The 13,996-nt window shown below is 63.3% G+C and overlaps 2 protein-coding genes across 2 annotated transcripts; one reads left to right on the top strand and one right to left on the bottom strand.

Moving 5' to 3' along the window:
* Positions 1-1,018: 1,018 nt before the first annotated feature.
* CHRNB2 (cholinergic receptor nicotinic beta 2 subunit) lies at positions 1,019-5,324 on the bottom strand. The gene is made up of 6 exons (XM_027444451.3): positions 5,020-5,324; positions 3,835-3,980; positions 3,708-3,752; positions 3,073-3,182; positions 2,005-2,962; positions 1,019-1,357 (listed from the first exon to the last, which is right to left on the bottom strand). Exons 1-6 carry the CDS (start codon positions 5,060-5,062, stop codon positions 1,187-1,189), a joined length of 1,473 nt encoding a protein of 490 aa, XP_027300252.1. The 5' UTR covers positions 5,063-5,324; the 3' UTR covers positions 1,019-1,186.
* Positions 5,325-5,595: 271 nt separating this feature from the next.
* Positions 5,596-13,618, top strand: UBE2Q1 (ubiquitin conjugating enzyme E2 Q1). The gene is made up of 13 exons (XM_027444452.3): positions 5,596-5,999; positions 6,648-6,752; positions 7,037-7,141; positions 7,531-7,581; positions 9,602-9,742; positions 10,260-10,344; positions 10,813-10,873; positions 11,411-11,501; positions 11,601-11,659; positions 11,951-11,999; positions 12,261-12,356; positions 12,702-12,768; positions 13,193-13,618. The coding sequence occupies exons 1-13, from the start codon at positions 5,718-5,720 to the stop codon at positions 13,222-13,224; spliced, it is 1,224 nt and encodes a 407-aa protein (XP_027300253.2). The 5' UTR covers positions 5,596-5,717; the 3' UTR covers positions 13,225-13,618.
* Positions 13,619-13,996: the final 378 nt, after the last annotated feature.

The raw sequence follows: 13,996 nt of genomic DNA, 5'->3' as shown, positions 1-13,996 counted from the left end.
CCTGTGGCTGGGGAATGGGGGGGCTTCTCCCCACCTTGGGCGCTCATGAGGTCATGTGGGTCGCTGCTCCCTCTGTCCTGGCCTGTGCTCACCCAGAACTGTGCCCCAAATGTGAGGCAAAGCATGACAAACCCCCAGCCTGCTGCGTTAAGAGGGGCTCTTGCCCTGTACACACCATGGAGCACTTTGAGAGGAGGGGGTTGGAGAGCACCGACTCCAGCAGCCTGGGGTTTCTCTGGCTGGGTGCAATGTCTGGGTTTTAAATCCTTTCTGGGGTGTGGCTTCCCCCAGAGCAACCCGCTGCTGGTCACTGCTCCTTGCTCCCTGGCTGCACAGAGGATAAGTGGTATTTATAGAAAACACTCAATTTAAAATGTTCCCCCAAGAGGCCAATTCCTGCCTGCAAGTGCCAGCGTGGGAAGCGCTGCTGCAGCAGGACCAGCTGGGGCTGCTGTCCCCATGCTGCGACCCTCGGCCTCAAACTGCCCAATTTACAATAAAATGAAAATAAATCACGACTGCAGCTCATCCCAGGGCTGCTCGTGGTTTCAGTGGGCTGAGCCTGGGTTTTTGCAGTGGATGGTGGCACCACTGCCTGCCGCACTCACTGCCCTGTCCATGCCTCCAGGTCAGACCTAAAAATAGCGTCCTGCTGCCAGTGCGCTCACCGCGGGGAGCTGGAGCAGCCTCAGCCTCCTCCTGGTGCTGCTGCACCAGCGAAGCCCCGAGGGATGCAGGGCTCGGGCCCCTCACCCTGGTTTGGGCATCACCAGGGGAGGTGCTGGGAGCCCCCAGTGCTAAAATGGGGATGTGGGAAGGAGTCAGACGCTTCCCCAGGAGCTGTTTTCCCACCACCATGCTCCAACCCTTGGCAATTTTGGTTTTCTTCTTCCAGCTCATCACCCCCCCAGCCTCTTACCTTGTGGGGGGCTCCCTGCCCGCAACCTGTTCCCTCCCCTGCCCTGTGCCAGCACCTCTGGGAAGCGGTGTGGGATGAAATGAAAGTAAAACAAAGCAGTTCCCTCCTGTGTGAGTATTTATTGGTTTGCAGTGGCTGCCTGGAGCCCAGCGCCCAGCCCCAGGACCTGCCCACCTGGCTCCGCTGGGGGGCACGGGCAGTGAGCCCACAGTCCCCCGCTGCCCCCGGCACTTAGGGGCTGGCGGGGAGGGTGGGCGGCCCCCGGCACTATTTGGAGGTGGGGGTGCCCTGGCCGAGCTGCAGCAGGGAGTTGGTGGCGTAGTTCTGGAAGAGGGGCTGGAGGAACATGCCGACGGTGCCAAAGACACAGACGAAGACGAAGATCCACAAGAAGAGGCGGTCGATGACCATGGCCACGTACTTCCAGTCCTCGCTCACCTGCACGGGGCCGGGAGAAACTCGGTCAACCCCGGGGTTGAGCTGCCTTGCACCGGCTTTGCTCTCACTGCCCGTGTCCCTGCAGGCTCAGCTCCTCGCTGCTCTGCAGAGCCCCAAATCTGCACCCTCAGCACTGCGGCTCCTGGAGCTGCCTCTAGCCCGCGGCACAGCCCCAGGGCCCTGCCCCAGCCCCTCTGCTGAGCCCAGAAAACTCTGAGCAGCCCCAGCCGGGCCTGCCTGCGCTGAAATCTGCAGCCTCACGGTGCTGCTGCGACGGCTGCATAGGGTCAGCCCTCCCGGGATCCAGGGCTGGAGCAGCCGCATCCTGCTGGGCCTGGGGAAGGGGCCGCAGCAGCAGGGTCGGGGCCAGGAACGGGGTCCCGAGGGGCCCCAGGGATGTGGCCAGAGAGGGACGTCGCTGGTGGTGGTGTGCAGGAGTGCACGTCCCTTTCCCGGGTGTAGCCGGGCACCAGCACGCACACGCTGCACCACACGCACCCCGCGGTCATGCGTGCACCCCACAGCCCCACGTGCACCCCATATCCCTGCCCACACCCCTGCCCGTATCCCACAGCCCCACGTGCACCTCACAGCCCTCCAGACACCCCCCGGCTCCCCGTGCACCCCACAGCCCTGCCCCAACTCACGCTCTGGTCATCGTCCTCGCTGCGCATGTGGTCGGCGATGAAGCGCACGCCCTCCACAGCCTCCTCCAGCCCGCAGCCGCAGGGGGCCGGGGGGGCCGGCACCTGCCCCTGCCGCTCCCGGTAGCCGTTGAGCCCCTCGGCCTTGGCGGCCCCGGGGTTGGCGTAGCAGGCGCAGGCGCGGGCACCGGCCCGGAGGAAGAGCGTGGCGGCGGCGCGCTCCTGGGTGTGCCGGCGCTGGCGCAGGCGCTGCCGCGCGCAGTTCTGCCGCGGCTGCTTCATGAAGAGCAGCGCCGGGAGCTTGTGAAGGAAGAGGGTGCGCACCCAGGGCGGCATGGTGTGCGTGGTGGGCGAGCGGTGGTGCACGTTGAGCACGCAGACGCTGGTGACGATGGAGAAGGTCACCAGCACCATGGTGAACATGAGGTACTTGCCCACCAGCGGCACATCCAGCGAGGTGGGCGGCACGATCTTGGAGATGAGCAGCAGGAAGACGGTGAGGGCGAGCAGGACGGAGATGCAGAGCGTCATCTTCTCGCCGCAGTCGGACGGGAGGTAGAAGACGAGGATGGCCAGGGAGGTGATGAGGATGCAGGGGATGATGAGGTTGATGGTGTAGAAGAGCGGCTTGCGCCGGATGATGAAGTCGTAGGTGATGTCCACGTAGGTGGAGTCATCGGGGTTCTCGTTGCGCCGCCCCGGCAGCGCCACGATGTCCCACTCGCCGCTGGGCGTGAAGTCGTCGAGGCTGGCCACCTCGCTCTTCAGCACCAGGTCGATCTCCGTGCGGTCGTAGGTCCAGGAGCGGAACTTCATGGTGCAGTTCTGCTGGTCGAAGGGGAAGTGCTTCACCTCGATCTTGCAGGCGCTTTTGTAGATGGCCGGGGGCAGCCAGAAGATGCTGCCGTCGTAGGAGATCACCGCGTTGGAGTAGAAGGACACCTCGTACATCCCGTCGGCGCTAGGGCAAAGGGATGCAGTCAGCCCCAGCCCTGCCCCAGCAGTGCAGCGTGCCCTGGGTGGGGTTGGGGTGTGCACACCTCCCCCCCCAAAAAAAAAAACAACACCTACTTGTTGTAGAGCACCACGTCAGGCAGCCAGATGTGCTTGGAGGGCAGGCGGACCTTCTTCATGTTGTCGAAGTCCTCCGGCTTCCAGGTGAGGCGGTAATCCTCCCATTCCTGCCGGCACCCGCGTTCAGCCCGGGGCACAGGGGGCACGGGGAGGGTCCCAGGGCACAGGGGGGGTCCCAGGGAGGAGGACATGGAGGTCCAGAATCTGGGGGGCTGGGGGTCCCAGGGCAGGGAGCACAGGGGTTTCTAATCTGGGGGGTCCCAGGGCAGGGCGCAGGGTACCCAGGCAGGGGGCTGCGGGTCCCATGGCAGGGAAATGGGGAGGGTCCTAGGGCAGGGGGCATGGGGGTCATAAATTAGGGTGCACGGAGGTCTGGGACGGAAGGCTGCATGGGGGGGGGGACGGGGCAGGGTGCAGGGGAACTGGTGCAGGGGGTCCTGGTTCAGGGGGTCCTGGTTAAGGGGTCCCAGTTCAGGGGGTCCTGGGGCAGGGGGTCCTGGTTCAGGGGTTCCAGGGCAGGGGTCCTGGTTAAGGGGTCCCAGTGCAGGGATCCTGGTGCAGGGGGTCCCAGCGCAGGGGGTCCTGGGGCAGGGGGTTCCGGGGCAGGGGTCCCGGGGCAGGGGCTCCCTCACCTGGGTCAGCCAGACGTTGGTGGTCATGATCTGCTCCCGCTCGTGCTGCGGAGAGAGGGGCCCAGTTACGGGGTTATGGGGGTGGCGGAGCGGGGCGGGGGTCGTGGGGCCGAGCCCCCCCACTCACCACGCTGATGAGCTGCGCCAGCGACACCATGAGCTGCACGGTGACCAGCTGCGAGCCGTTGGTGGCCGGGCGGATCAGCTTGTTGTAGCGCGCCGGGTCCAGCAGGTATTCCACCAGCCGCTCCTCCGTGTCCGTGCCCAGGCTGCCTGCGGGGCCAGATGGGGCATGGGGGTGTGGGGAGTAACGGGGGGGTATGGGGTGGGGGTGTAATGGGAGTGCATGGGGTGGGGATGTATGGGGTGGGGGTGTAATAGGGGTGTATGGGGTGAGGGTGTATGGGGTGAGTGTAATGGGGTGGGGGTGTATGGGGTGAAGGGGGTGAGGGTATATGGGGTGGGAGTGTGAGGGGTGGGGGTGTATGGAATGGGGGTGTCAGGGGTGGGGGTGTAGTGGGAGTGCATGGGGTGAGGGTGTATGGGGTGAGGGGGGTGAGGGGGGTGAGGGTATATGGGGTGGGGTTGTATGGGGTGGGGATGTATGGGGTGGGGGTGTAATGGGAGTGCATGGGGTGGGGGTGTACGGGGTGGGGGTGTATGGGGTGAGGGGGGTGAGGGTATATGGGGTGGGAGTGTGAGGGGTGGGGGTGTAATGGGGTGGGGGAGTAATGGGGTTGCATGGGGTGAGGGTTTATGGTGTGAGGAGGTGTGTGGGATGGGGGTGTAATGGCGTGGGGGTGTATGGGGCAGGGGTGTGGTGGGGTGGGGGTGTGGTGGGGTGGGAGCATATGGGGGGAGCACAGTGGGGTGATTATAATAAGGTGGGGGTGTATGGGGTGGGGGGTGTAATGGGGTGAGGGGGTGACAGTGTGAGGGGTGGGGGTGTGAGGGGTGGGAGCACAATGGGGTGAGCGCCATGGGGTGGGGGTGCAATGGGGTGGGGATGTAATGAGGTTTTATGGGTTAGGGGCATGAGGGGGGTGTGGGGTGGGGGTGTGAGGGGTGGGGGCGCAATGGGGTGACCTCCATGGGGTGGGGGTGTACCGGGGGGCGAGAGCCCGGGCTGCAGGCGCAGGGCCGGGAGCCCCGGGGGTCCCCCCCCTACCGGCACGGCGGGGCCGGCCCGGGGCCGTGCGGGGGTCGGTGTCGGCGGCGGCCCGGAGCCCCCCGCCCGCTGCCCCACCCCCACCCCCGCCCCCCTCCCCTCCCTCCCCTCCCGGTGCCGGTGCCGGTTCGGGGCCGCACTTACGTGGGAGGGCGGCGAGGAGGCAGAGGACGCGGAGCAGCGCCATGGGGGCTGCCGGTGCCGCTCCCGGTACCCCGCTGCCGGTGCCGGTGCCCGGGCGCTGTCCCCGGTGCTGCCCCGCGCTCTCCGCGGTGCTGGAGCCGGCGGCGGCGGCGGCCCGGGCGGGGCGGCCCCGGGCGGGAGGCGGTGCCGGGAGCTCGGCCGGGGCCGCCCCGCGCCGCTCCGCCGGGAACACCGGGGGGGGGCGGAGACAGCGGCGGGGGGGGGCCGGGCCGGACCCCCCCAACCGGGACCCCCCCAACCGGGACCCCCCTCCCCGAGCCCCTCCCCGAACCGGGCCCCCCCCCCCAACCGGGACCTCAGGCCCCGCCCCCTCCTCAAGCCCCGCCCCCTTTCCCGGGGACCACGTGACCTCCCCCGCACCGGGCGGGGCCTCGCCCCCCCCGCCCCGCCCCGCCCCCTCCCGGTCCCCGCCTCCTCCCCGCGTCACTTCCGGTTTGGTGCCGCCCGCCCCGCCCGGCGCCGCTCGCGCTTCCGGCTCCTCGCCCCGCCCCTTCCCGCGGCGGCGGGAGGGGTCACTTCCGGCGAGCGGGGCCGTCCCGCCGCCATCTTGGGCCGGCTCCGGGGGCTGCGGCGGCGGCGGCGGCGGGGCCCGGGGCCGGTGGCGGCGGAGCGGGTCCCTCGGGTCCCTCCATGGGAAGATGCAGCGGGCGGGGGCGGAGGAGGCGGCGGGGTCGCAGGCGGCGGCGGGGGGGGGGCCCGGGCGGAGCGGAGCCGGGGCGGCCCCCGCCGGGCGGCTCCTGAAGCGGGAGCTGCGGCTGCTCGAGTCCATCTTCCACCGGGGCCACGAGCGGTTCCGCATCGGCAGCGCCTGCCCCGACGAGATCAGCTGCGAGTTCGTCCCGGGGCCGGGGGCCCGCGCCGGGGGCTCCGCGTCCCGGGGGCCGCCCCCGGGGCCCGTCCGCATCCACTGCAACATCACGGTGAGCCCCGGGACGGCCCCGGCAGGGCCCCGGCAGGGCCCCGGCGCCGTTGCGGGCGTTGGCGGCCGCTGCCGGCCCCGCTGGAACCGGGGCGGCCGTTACCGGGCGGCTCCTCGGAGCTGCTCCGGCTGCTGCCCCCGGGGAGGGGGCTCACGGGCACCGGGACTCCCCCCCCCGGTGCCTCAGGCCCGTGCTGGGGGTGTCCCGGGGCTCGGGGGTGGCTTTGGGCTCGGGGTGCCGCCGGGCCCCGGGGAGGTGCCTGCTGCTGCCTCCCGGTATTTACACCAACCAGGGGTCCCCGGGGGCTTTTTCCGTTGTCCCGGGTGCTTGGGGCCGAACGGGGGCACGGAGCACAGCGGCACTGCCCCGAGCAGCCCTCAGGCACCACACCTGTGAGCCTCCCACGGTGTCGGTCCCGCAGCTTGCGGTGCGAGCGGCCTCTGCGGTAGCCTGGAGCACCCCTGGTAGCCCCCGGTAATCACCCTCAGCCCCCAAACGCTCCAGGAGCCAAAGGGGCAGCCAAAATTCCCCCCCAAATTCTCCCCTCGCTCCAGGCTCGCGGGGAGGGGTGGCACGGGGCCCCGGCTGACCGGGGTTGTGGGTCTGGGGCGGTTTGGGGTCTCTCCAACGCTTTCTCCTTGCTCCCAGGAGTCGTACCCAGCTGTCCCCCCGATCTGGTCCGTGGAGTCGGACGACCCCAACCTGGCAGCTATCCTGGAGCGGCTGGTGGAAGTCAGGAAGGGCAACACGCTGGTGAGGGGGCGGCTGCGTGGGGAGGGGGGCGACGAGGGGCCGGCTGCTTCCCCAGTGCCTGCGCTGAGCCCCCGGGGCTTTTAGGGGCTTAGGACGCTGGGGCTGAGCAGCTCCGACTTCTCCCGGGTGGTTTTGCTCCCCTGGAGCAGGGTGGGGTTGGAAGGAGCCCTCCGGGGGCCGTTGCTTGCTCGGGAGGGGACGCGGTGGTGGTGCTGAGGGTGGCTGAGGTCCGGCTCCGTGTGCGGCCTCGGTGTGGCCCTGACACTCCTCTGCTCTCCGGGCAGCTTCTGCAGCACCTGAAGCGAATAATTTCAGACCTGTGCAAACTGTACAACCTCCCCCAGCATCCAGATGTCGAAATGTTGGACCAGCCTCTGCCGGCAGAACAGGTGAGGAGCCTGGGACGCGGTTTCCTGAGATGACAGGAAAAAAAAAAAGCCTGCCTGGTTTTAAAGGCTGCGGGTGCGGGGTTTTTGCTCCCCTCCCTGGGGTGGAATCCTCTCCTTGGTAGCGCTGCTGCCCGGCCAGCTCTGGCTCTGGGTTCTGCCCCCCTGGCCTGACACCTCAGATGTTATTCATCTGATTTATTCTCGCTGCTTCCCTCCCTTCATCCCTGCCCAGCTGCTCTGCTGCAGGTGCCCGTAAAGGTCCTCAGCTCGGCTCTGCTTTTACCCTGGCTCTGGGATTTGTAAATCCCTGCTTCGGAAGCGCCGCGGCAGGCAGGGGAGCGTGGCCAGGGGAAGCTAACGGAGCGGGCTCTGCCCTTTTGTCCTCGCAGAGCACGCAGGAAGAGGTGTCCTCTGAAGAGGAAGACGAAGAGATGCCGGAGGTGAGCGTCTCCTCGCTGCGTGAGGGCGCGCGCCCGGGAGCTGAGCACAGCGACCTGCTGTGAGCTGCCTGGAGGGAGGTGCTGAGCCACAGAGGTCCAGGGGGGGAGGAATTGGCGCAGTACGGACAGGATGGGGCCCGCTGAAGCCAACCAGGCTCAGAAGGTGGATTTTTCCCAGCATTTTGTTACTGGGGTCCTGGGTCCTGAGCCCCAGGTGGGAGCAGGGCACTGACAGCACGCAGGGGGCTGCGGCAGCCCGGGGACGCTGCTGCGGCCTCTGAGGGCAGGTAAATTGAGTGAGGATGGAGCCCCTGGGACAAGTTCTGGTTGTGCTGCTGTGCTCCAGAGCCTGAGATTTCCTCTGCAGCAGTTTGATGTCAGAGGGGCGCGGGGCTGAGCTCCCGCAGAGAGGATGAGGTGGGATGGCTCCGTGTGCGAGCAGCGGAGCCACCAGGAGAGGCAGGGGAGGCCGCTCTTCACTGCAGGCTGAGAATATCACGCTGCAGAACCCACAGGCTTCGCTTGTTTGGTTTGTGGTTTAGAGATCTCTAGCAGTGGGTGGAATAATCTTGAATCTCCATGGTGACACTTTGCGGTGCACTTCTCCTTGGGCGCGCGAGGCCTGCGCACCTCCTCAGCAGCGCCGCAGAACCTGGGGGCAGGTCACTTGGCAGCAGCTGGCGGGGTTTTAGCGAAGCTGACGGCTTGTTAAATCGAGGCCAGCCTTCGCGAGGGTCCCCGGGGGAAACGTGGAGGCTCCGAGTGTTACCACGAATAACCCCGCCTGTCTGCAGACCTGCTGCTTCCCAGCAAAGTGGCGGCGGGTAAGTTGTCACGCTCCTGTGAGCTGGAAAAGAAACGCTCAGGATGTGAGGACTGGCAGCGAGCGTTCCCACTTGTGCTCCCTGCCAACAGCTCGTGTCGTGCAGCACACGGTGCGCTCCTTCAGAGCAAAGGTTTCTCGCTGAGCAGCGAGATCTGCCGGCCTGGGCTGGATGAGCAGAGCGGCGGAGCCATGCCCTGGTGCAGAGATGCATTATACAGGTTAATCCACTCGAGGGATTTTCGAGGAGGATCTATTTTCCTGGGTGACAATCTAAAAATGTCAAAGCCCTTCCCAAAACGCTGCTCGGCCAGAATAGCAGCAGCCAGCCCAGCGAGGCCGAAGTAAATGCTTGCTCAGAGGATTTAAGACCAGCACTGGAGCTCTGCGTGCCCGCAGCCAAACCCCACGTGCTGACGTGCTGACAGCGGCTGCGTGCAGCACAAGCACCGTCTGCAGCAGCCGCTGGTTGCTGTGGCTCTTTTTTTGCTGGTGATTGCCATCGGTGGGCTCGTGCCTGGTGAGCGCAGGGGAAGGGGGCGAGGGGCTGATCCTCTGCCCTTGCTGGGGAGCATCAGGAGCTCGATGTGAGCGGGGAGAGCTGAGCTGATCCTAAAAGGGCCTCTGGGTGCACCCTGAAACGTGGCCTCTCTTGGAGGGGAGAACGTCCTGTGAGCGGTGTGAGCGAGTCTCTCCTTTCTGTGCTTCTGGTGACCTGTTTGTGCTGGGAGCTTGGTCACAGAGCAGGGATATTTGTGCTGTGTTCCGGCATCCAGAAAGCAGCACGGGGCTGCTCGAGCCCTGCTCCTGCCGAGATGCAGCACCCTGCAGCTCCATGGGATTTGTTGGGGAGCAGGTGTAGGATTAGTGGCTGGTTGTGGACAGGCGTGAGGCTTGGCAGAGAAGAACCCAGCGAACAAAAGGCTTGTAGGAGCCCAATTTAAATCTGGAAAGGGAAGTGTGCCTCTCTGCCTGTTGGCTTTGGCACAGGAGGGCTGCTGGGGCCCAAAACTTTTTTATGGAGTGTGCCCAGGCCTTGCACTGAGCCCTTGTGTCTTCCACCCTGGTGTCTGCACTTGGGATTTCCTGGGGAGGGAGATGGGCACCAGGAATCCTCGGGACACCTCGTCTCTACGCCACTCGGAGCGGGGAGGAGCGAGGGTGGGTCTCGTGCTAGCTCACCTCTCCCCTTCGCAGGACACGGAGGACTTGGACCACTATGAGATGAAAGAGGAAGAGCCAGCAGATGGGAAGAAAACAGAGGATGAAGGCATTGGGAAGGAAAACCTGGCCATTCTAGAGAAAATAAAAAAGAACCAGAGGCAAGATTACTTAAATGTACGTGTCACCTGGAGGGCGGCAGGGTTGGGGAAGCAGAGGGACCCAAGGGCAGGAGCGCTGGAGGCGCCTGCTAGCCCCAAATCAAAGGGGCCAGCGCTGGCCAGAGGGACAGCAGCAGCTCAGGGGTGGGCTGGAGCAGTGCCCCCAGGCTTCGGGTGGGCTCGGTGCACCTGAGGCAGCAATGCCACGCAGGGCAGCTGGGATTTGGGATTCCCAGGAGCTGGGTCTCGCCCTGGGTCCTGGAGAAGGTTGCTGGGTTGTGCTTTTGTACCCCTGGGCTGGGGTCTCCTGCAGCAGGGGGAGCAGGGAGGTGTTTCTGCTGCAGCTGCACCACCTGCGGCGTGTTTGTCTGGGGCAAGGGAGATTCTGTGGGGAGAAAGGGGAAAACTTGAGCGAGGTGGGGGCACAGCGAGGTCTGGTTTCGAGGCTGGGCAGTTTGGCTCGGGCGTCTGCTTCATCCAGCTGCGGCCGCGGTGGGAGCAGCGTAACAGTGCAGCCCCCCCGTTCCTTGCAGGGTGCAGTGTCTGGGTCTGTGCAGGCCACTGACCGGCTAATGAAGGAGCTCAGGGATATTTACCGATCACCAAGTTTCAAGGGCGGTAAGTGTGGGGAGGGAGGGAGGGAGAGGGCTGCTGGCTGTGGGGGCCTTTCCCTTCGTTCTGGGCAGCACCAGAGGGGCCTCAGAGCTGGATCCTTTTGCTCCGTGGTATCGCTGCGGGGAGGATCTCAGGCCTTGGGTTGCTGTGGCTCAAAAGCGAGCAGAGCAGCCTCTTGTGGTGTCTGTTCCCCGTCTGTGCTGGATGGAAGCGAGGAGCCTGCCGTGGGTGGGAGGGCTTCTGAGACAGAAGCTGGTTTTTGATGCCTTCAGCTGTTCCACCCTGCCGCGTGTAATGGGCTTTGTGGGCCATGGCGCCCACACCCCTTCCCGAAACCGCTGCGGTCAGGATGCCCTTTTCCAAGGGGAGCCCGTGCCGGGCTGAGGCTGTGCTGCAGGGGATTTGAAGTCCAGGGGGTGGCTCAGCCCCTGCCCGTTCCTCCTGTGCTGACACCTCTCCTCTGCCTTGCAGGATACTATGCAGTTGAACTAGTGAATGACAGCCTGTACGATTGGAACGTCAAAATCCTGAAGTAGGTGGCACAGTTGGGGTCACGGATCTTGGTGGTGGGACCAAAACATCCCCATGAGCCGGGGGGAAGCGAGCAGGGCAGGGGGACACCTGGCAGAGCGGGGGTTTAGCCTCTTAGTCCCACGGGCAGCTCGCTTGCTGTCTGTGCACCAGAAAGGAGGAGGCATCATCTCCAGAGACAGATGAGATAATCTGAGGGCTCTGCAAGTCTGTCTGCTGTTCCTAGAGTCCTGGAAGAGGTGCATCAGGCAAAACCCCGAGCTTTCACACCCTCCAGACACCAGTGCTGCCTTTTCCTTGGGCCAGGCAGTCTTTATATTTAAGCTGGCATGCAAAAAGGGTGTGTGATGGCCTTCTCTGGAAACCAGGAGCAGAATGCTGGCAGCGCATGCTGTCACTGCCCTCTGGGTGTGAACCTGAGGGCCCACGTGGCAGCCGGGTTGTCAGGTACGGTAGCTCTGGGCTTCACTGGCAGGGAGCGTGGCTGACTTGACGAGCGTGACCTTGACTCTGAGCCTCTGGGGTTTTCCTTCGGCAGGGTTGACGAGGATAGCGCTTTGCACAACGATCTCCAGATCCTCAAAGAGAAAGAAGGAACAGATTTCATCCTCCTAAACTTCTCCTTTAAAGTAAGGCCTCCCAAAACCTGTCATCCTCGATGCACGCCTGCTTCAGTGAGTCATCAGAGGAGAAGTTTCTCAATGGCTTTGCTTCCTTCTCTTTTCCAGGACAACTTTCCTTTTGATCCACCATTTGTAAGGGTCGTGTCCCCTGTGCTGTCTGGGGGGTGAGTAACTCTTTGCCTGGCTGTCCTCTCTGGGGTCTCTAGCTCTGGTTTTTGGAGAGGTTTTCATTAAGAGTTTATCCGCTGGGGAGTGCTGCAAGTCCTGTCACCTTTGTGGTACGAGTAGTAACATGTAGTAACCCTCCCAGGAAGTACCAACGGGGTTGGTGGATGGTTTTTTGTGTATTTTCTTCCCTGAGAGATCCTCTCTGAGCAAATGGCTCATTAGCAGAGCACTGGGTGGGTGAGGCTGTGTCCATCTCTCACGTAACTTTACCCAATTCCTTCCCCAAGGTATGTTCTGGGTGGTGGTGCCATCTGCATGGAGCTACTCACAAAACAGGTGGGTACCAGGCGTGACCCTGCGAAAGACCCAGGGCTCAAAGGCTGCCAGCGTGCTCCTGGGTAGCTGCTGCTGCCTCTCACACCTCATATTCCAGCTGCTGGCAGCCAAATCCCACTCCTCTTGCTGCCTGCGCCTCCTGCCAGCAGCTGAGAGCTGGCGTGGCTCTGCGATGCCTGTGCAGGGCTCGGGAAAGCCCTTCCCTGCCTCGGGGCCCTGCTCGTGTCCGTGCCGGCCTCACTGGTGCTCTCTGTCCCGCAGGGCTGGAGCAGCGCCTACTCCATCGAGTCGGTGATTATGCAGATCAGCGCCACGCTGGTGAAAGGGAAAGCGCGAGTGCAATTTGGAGCCAATAAGGTAGGGGCTGGTCAGGCAGGGGCTTCTCCTTCTTGGCACTCAGCAGCTGCTTTGTGCAGCTGAGGCAGAGTGGAGCTCGTCGGCGCTTGGGATCCCGAGAGCCCAGCGCGAGGGCTGGCTTCTGTGGGTGTGCTGTAGCCCAGGGAGTTTTTCTTGGGAAGGGAAGGGCAGGTGTGTGGGAAATCCCCTCTGGCTTTGTGTAAGGGAACTGGGGAAGTGGTTGGGAGGGGAACAGATGCAGGTGAGAAGACAAGCAGCTCTGTGGCAGTGCAGTTGGTGGGGGGGGGCTGTGAAATGGCTTTGCTCGTTACACCAGGCTGATTGTCACCCTGGCTTCCCTTGCAGAATCAGTACAGCCTGACAAGAGCACAGCAGTCCTACAAGTCCCTGGTTCAGATCCATGAGAAGAATGGTAAGGCCTGAGGGACAGGGGGTGCCTTTCCCTTTGCTGGTCTGGATTGAGGCTTTTCTGCCCCAAGTCAGAGATCACCCAGAGCACGATGATGCTCCCAGTCAGCAGCTGCTTGCTAAAGCAGGGAGCACGCTGCAGCACCCCTCTGCCATTCCTGCTCTGGCCCCAGAGGTCGGTGCTGGTGGCTTTTGGTGTCACTAGAGGCGGCGTGGCACTGTTTGCATGGTGTTGTGGAGTAACGTGGAGGGAAAGCCCCTGGTAATTTGGGGTCCTTTTTTGGACAGGCACAGTCCCACAGCCCTGTGGGAACAGACTCAGCGTGCTTGTGCTGCTGGGTGTTTGTGGGTATAGAGCCAGGTGTTTCTAGGTATGGCATTTATTTCTGTACAGCTGCATCCCTCGTGCATCTCTGTTCTTGTTTCAGGCTGGTACACACCACCCAAGGAAGATGGCTAGCATGGATCCTGCAGGACCGATCCGTTCATCTTCTGAACGCTGTACTTGGATCTTACGATGCCTCTCTGGCTTTCTCCCAGGATATAATAGCTCTGCCTGTTGCAGGACAATAATGGCTGTTATAAACTCTAAAGAAAACTGTTTAAGCAGTTGGACTGACCTAAAACACTTGCTGGACCCTTGCTAGCAGGCATTCTTATTAAAACAAACTTTTGAGCCTCTTGTATCGCTGGAAACTTTCGACTCTACTCCAGTCTAGAGCGTCCTCCTTACCTATGCTATGGATTTAATTTATTTTCTTATTTCATGTACACTGCTTTTTTTTGTTACAGTGTATGATGGATGTGTATGGAAAATGTATCTTTGGAGAAAAATTACAGTTTGTTAATTTGAAGATACCGGTCTCACTATTTTTTTTTTCCTCCCTCTGTTGCTGCTGGGTGGATTGAACCCTGTGCTGGCAGCGTGGAGCAAACCAGGTTGTGGTGTCTGTGCCTCCAATGTATTCCACGCTGGTCCAGTCCCGGGGTGGTGTTGGAGGTGGGGGTAAAGGAAGAGCTGCAGCTCCTGGTGCTGTCCCTGCTGCAATGGGCCAGGACGAGCCAAGCAGCGAGGGCTGCTGCAACGTTTTTGGAAGAGAACTCCCCCTTTTTCTTTTTTTCTGGGCAGCCAAGGAGAGGGGCTTCTGCCCCCTCTCTTACACCAGGAACAAGCCTCTGTAACCTGCAACCTTGTACGCCTCCGTGAGGGGAGAGGGGAGTGTTTGCAGCAC

This window comes from Anas platyrhynchos, chromosome 26 (genome assembly GCF_047663525.1).
Source record: "Anas platyrhynchos isolate ZD024472 breed Pekin duck chromosome 26, IASCAAS_PekinDuck_T2T, whole genome shotgun sequence".
NCBI classification, from domain to species: Eukaryota; Metazoa; Chordata; class Aves; order Anseriformes; family Anatidae; genus Anas; species Anas platyrhynchos.
The sequence above is the reverse complement of the archived record's forward strand: the minus strand, read 5'-3'. Positions and strand labels throughout refer to the sequence as shown.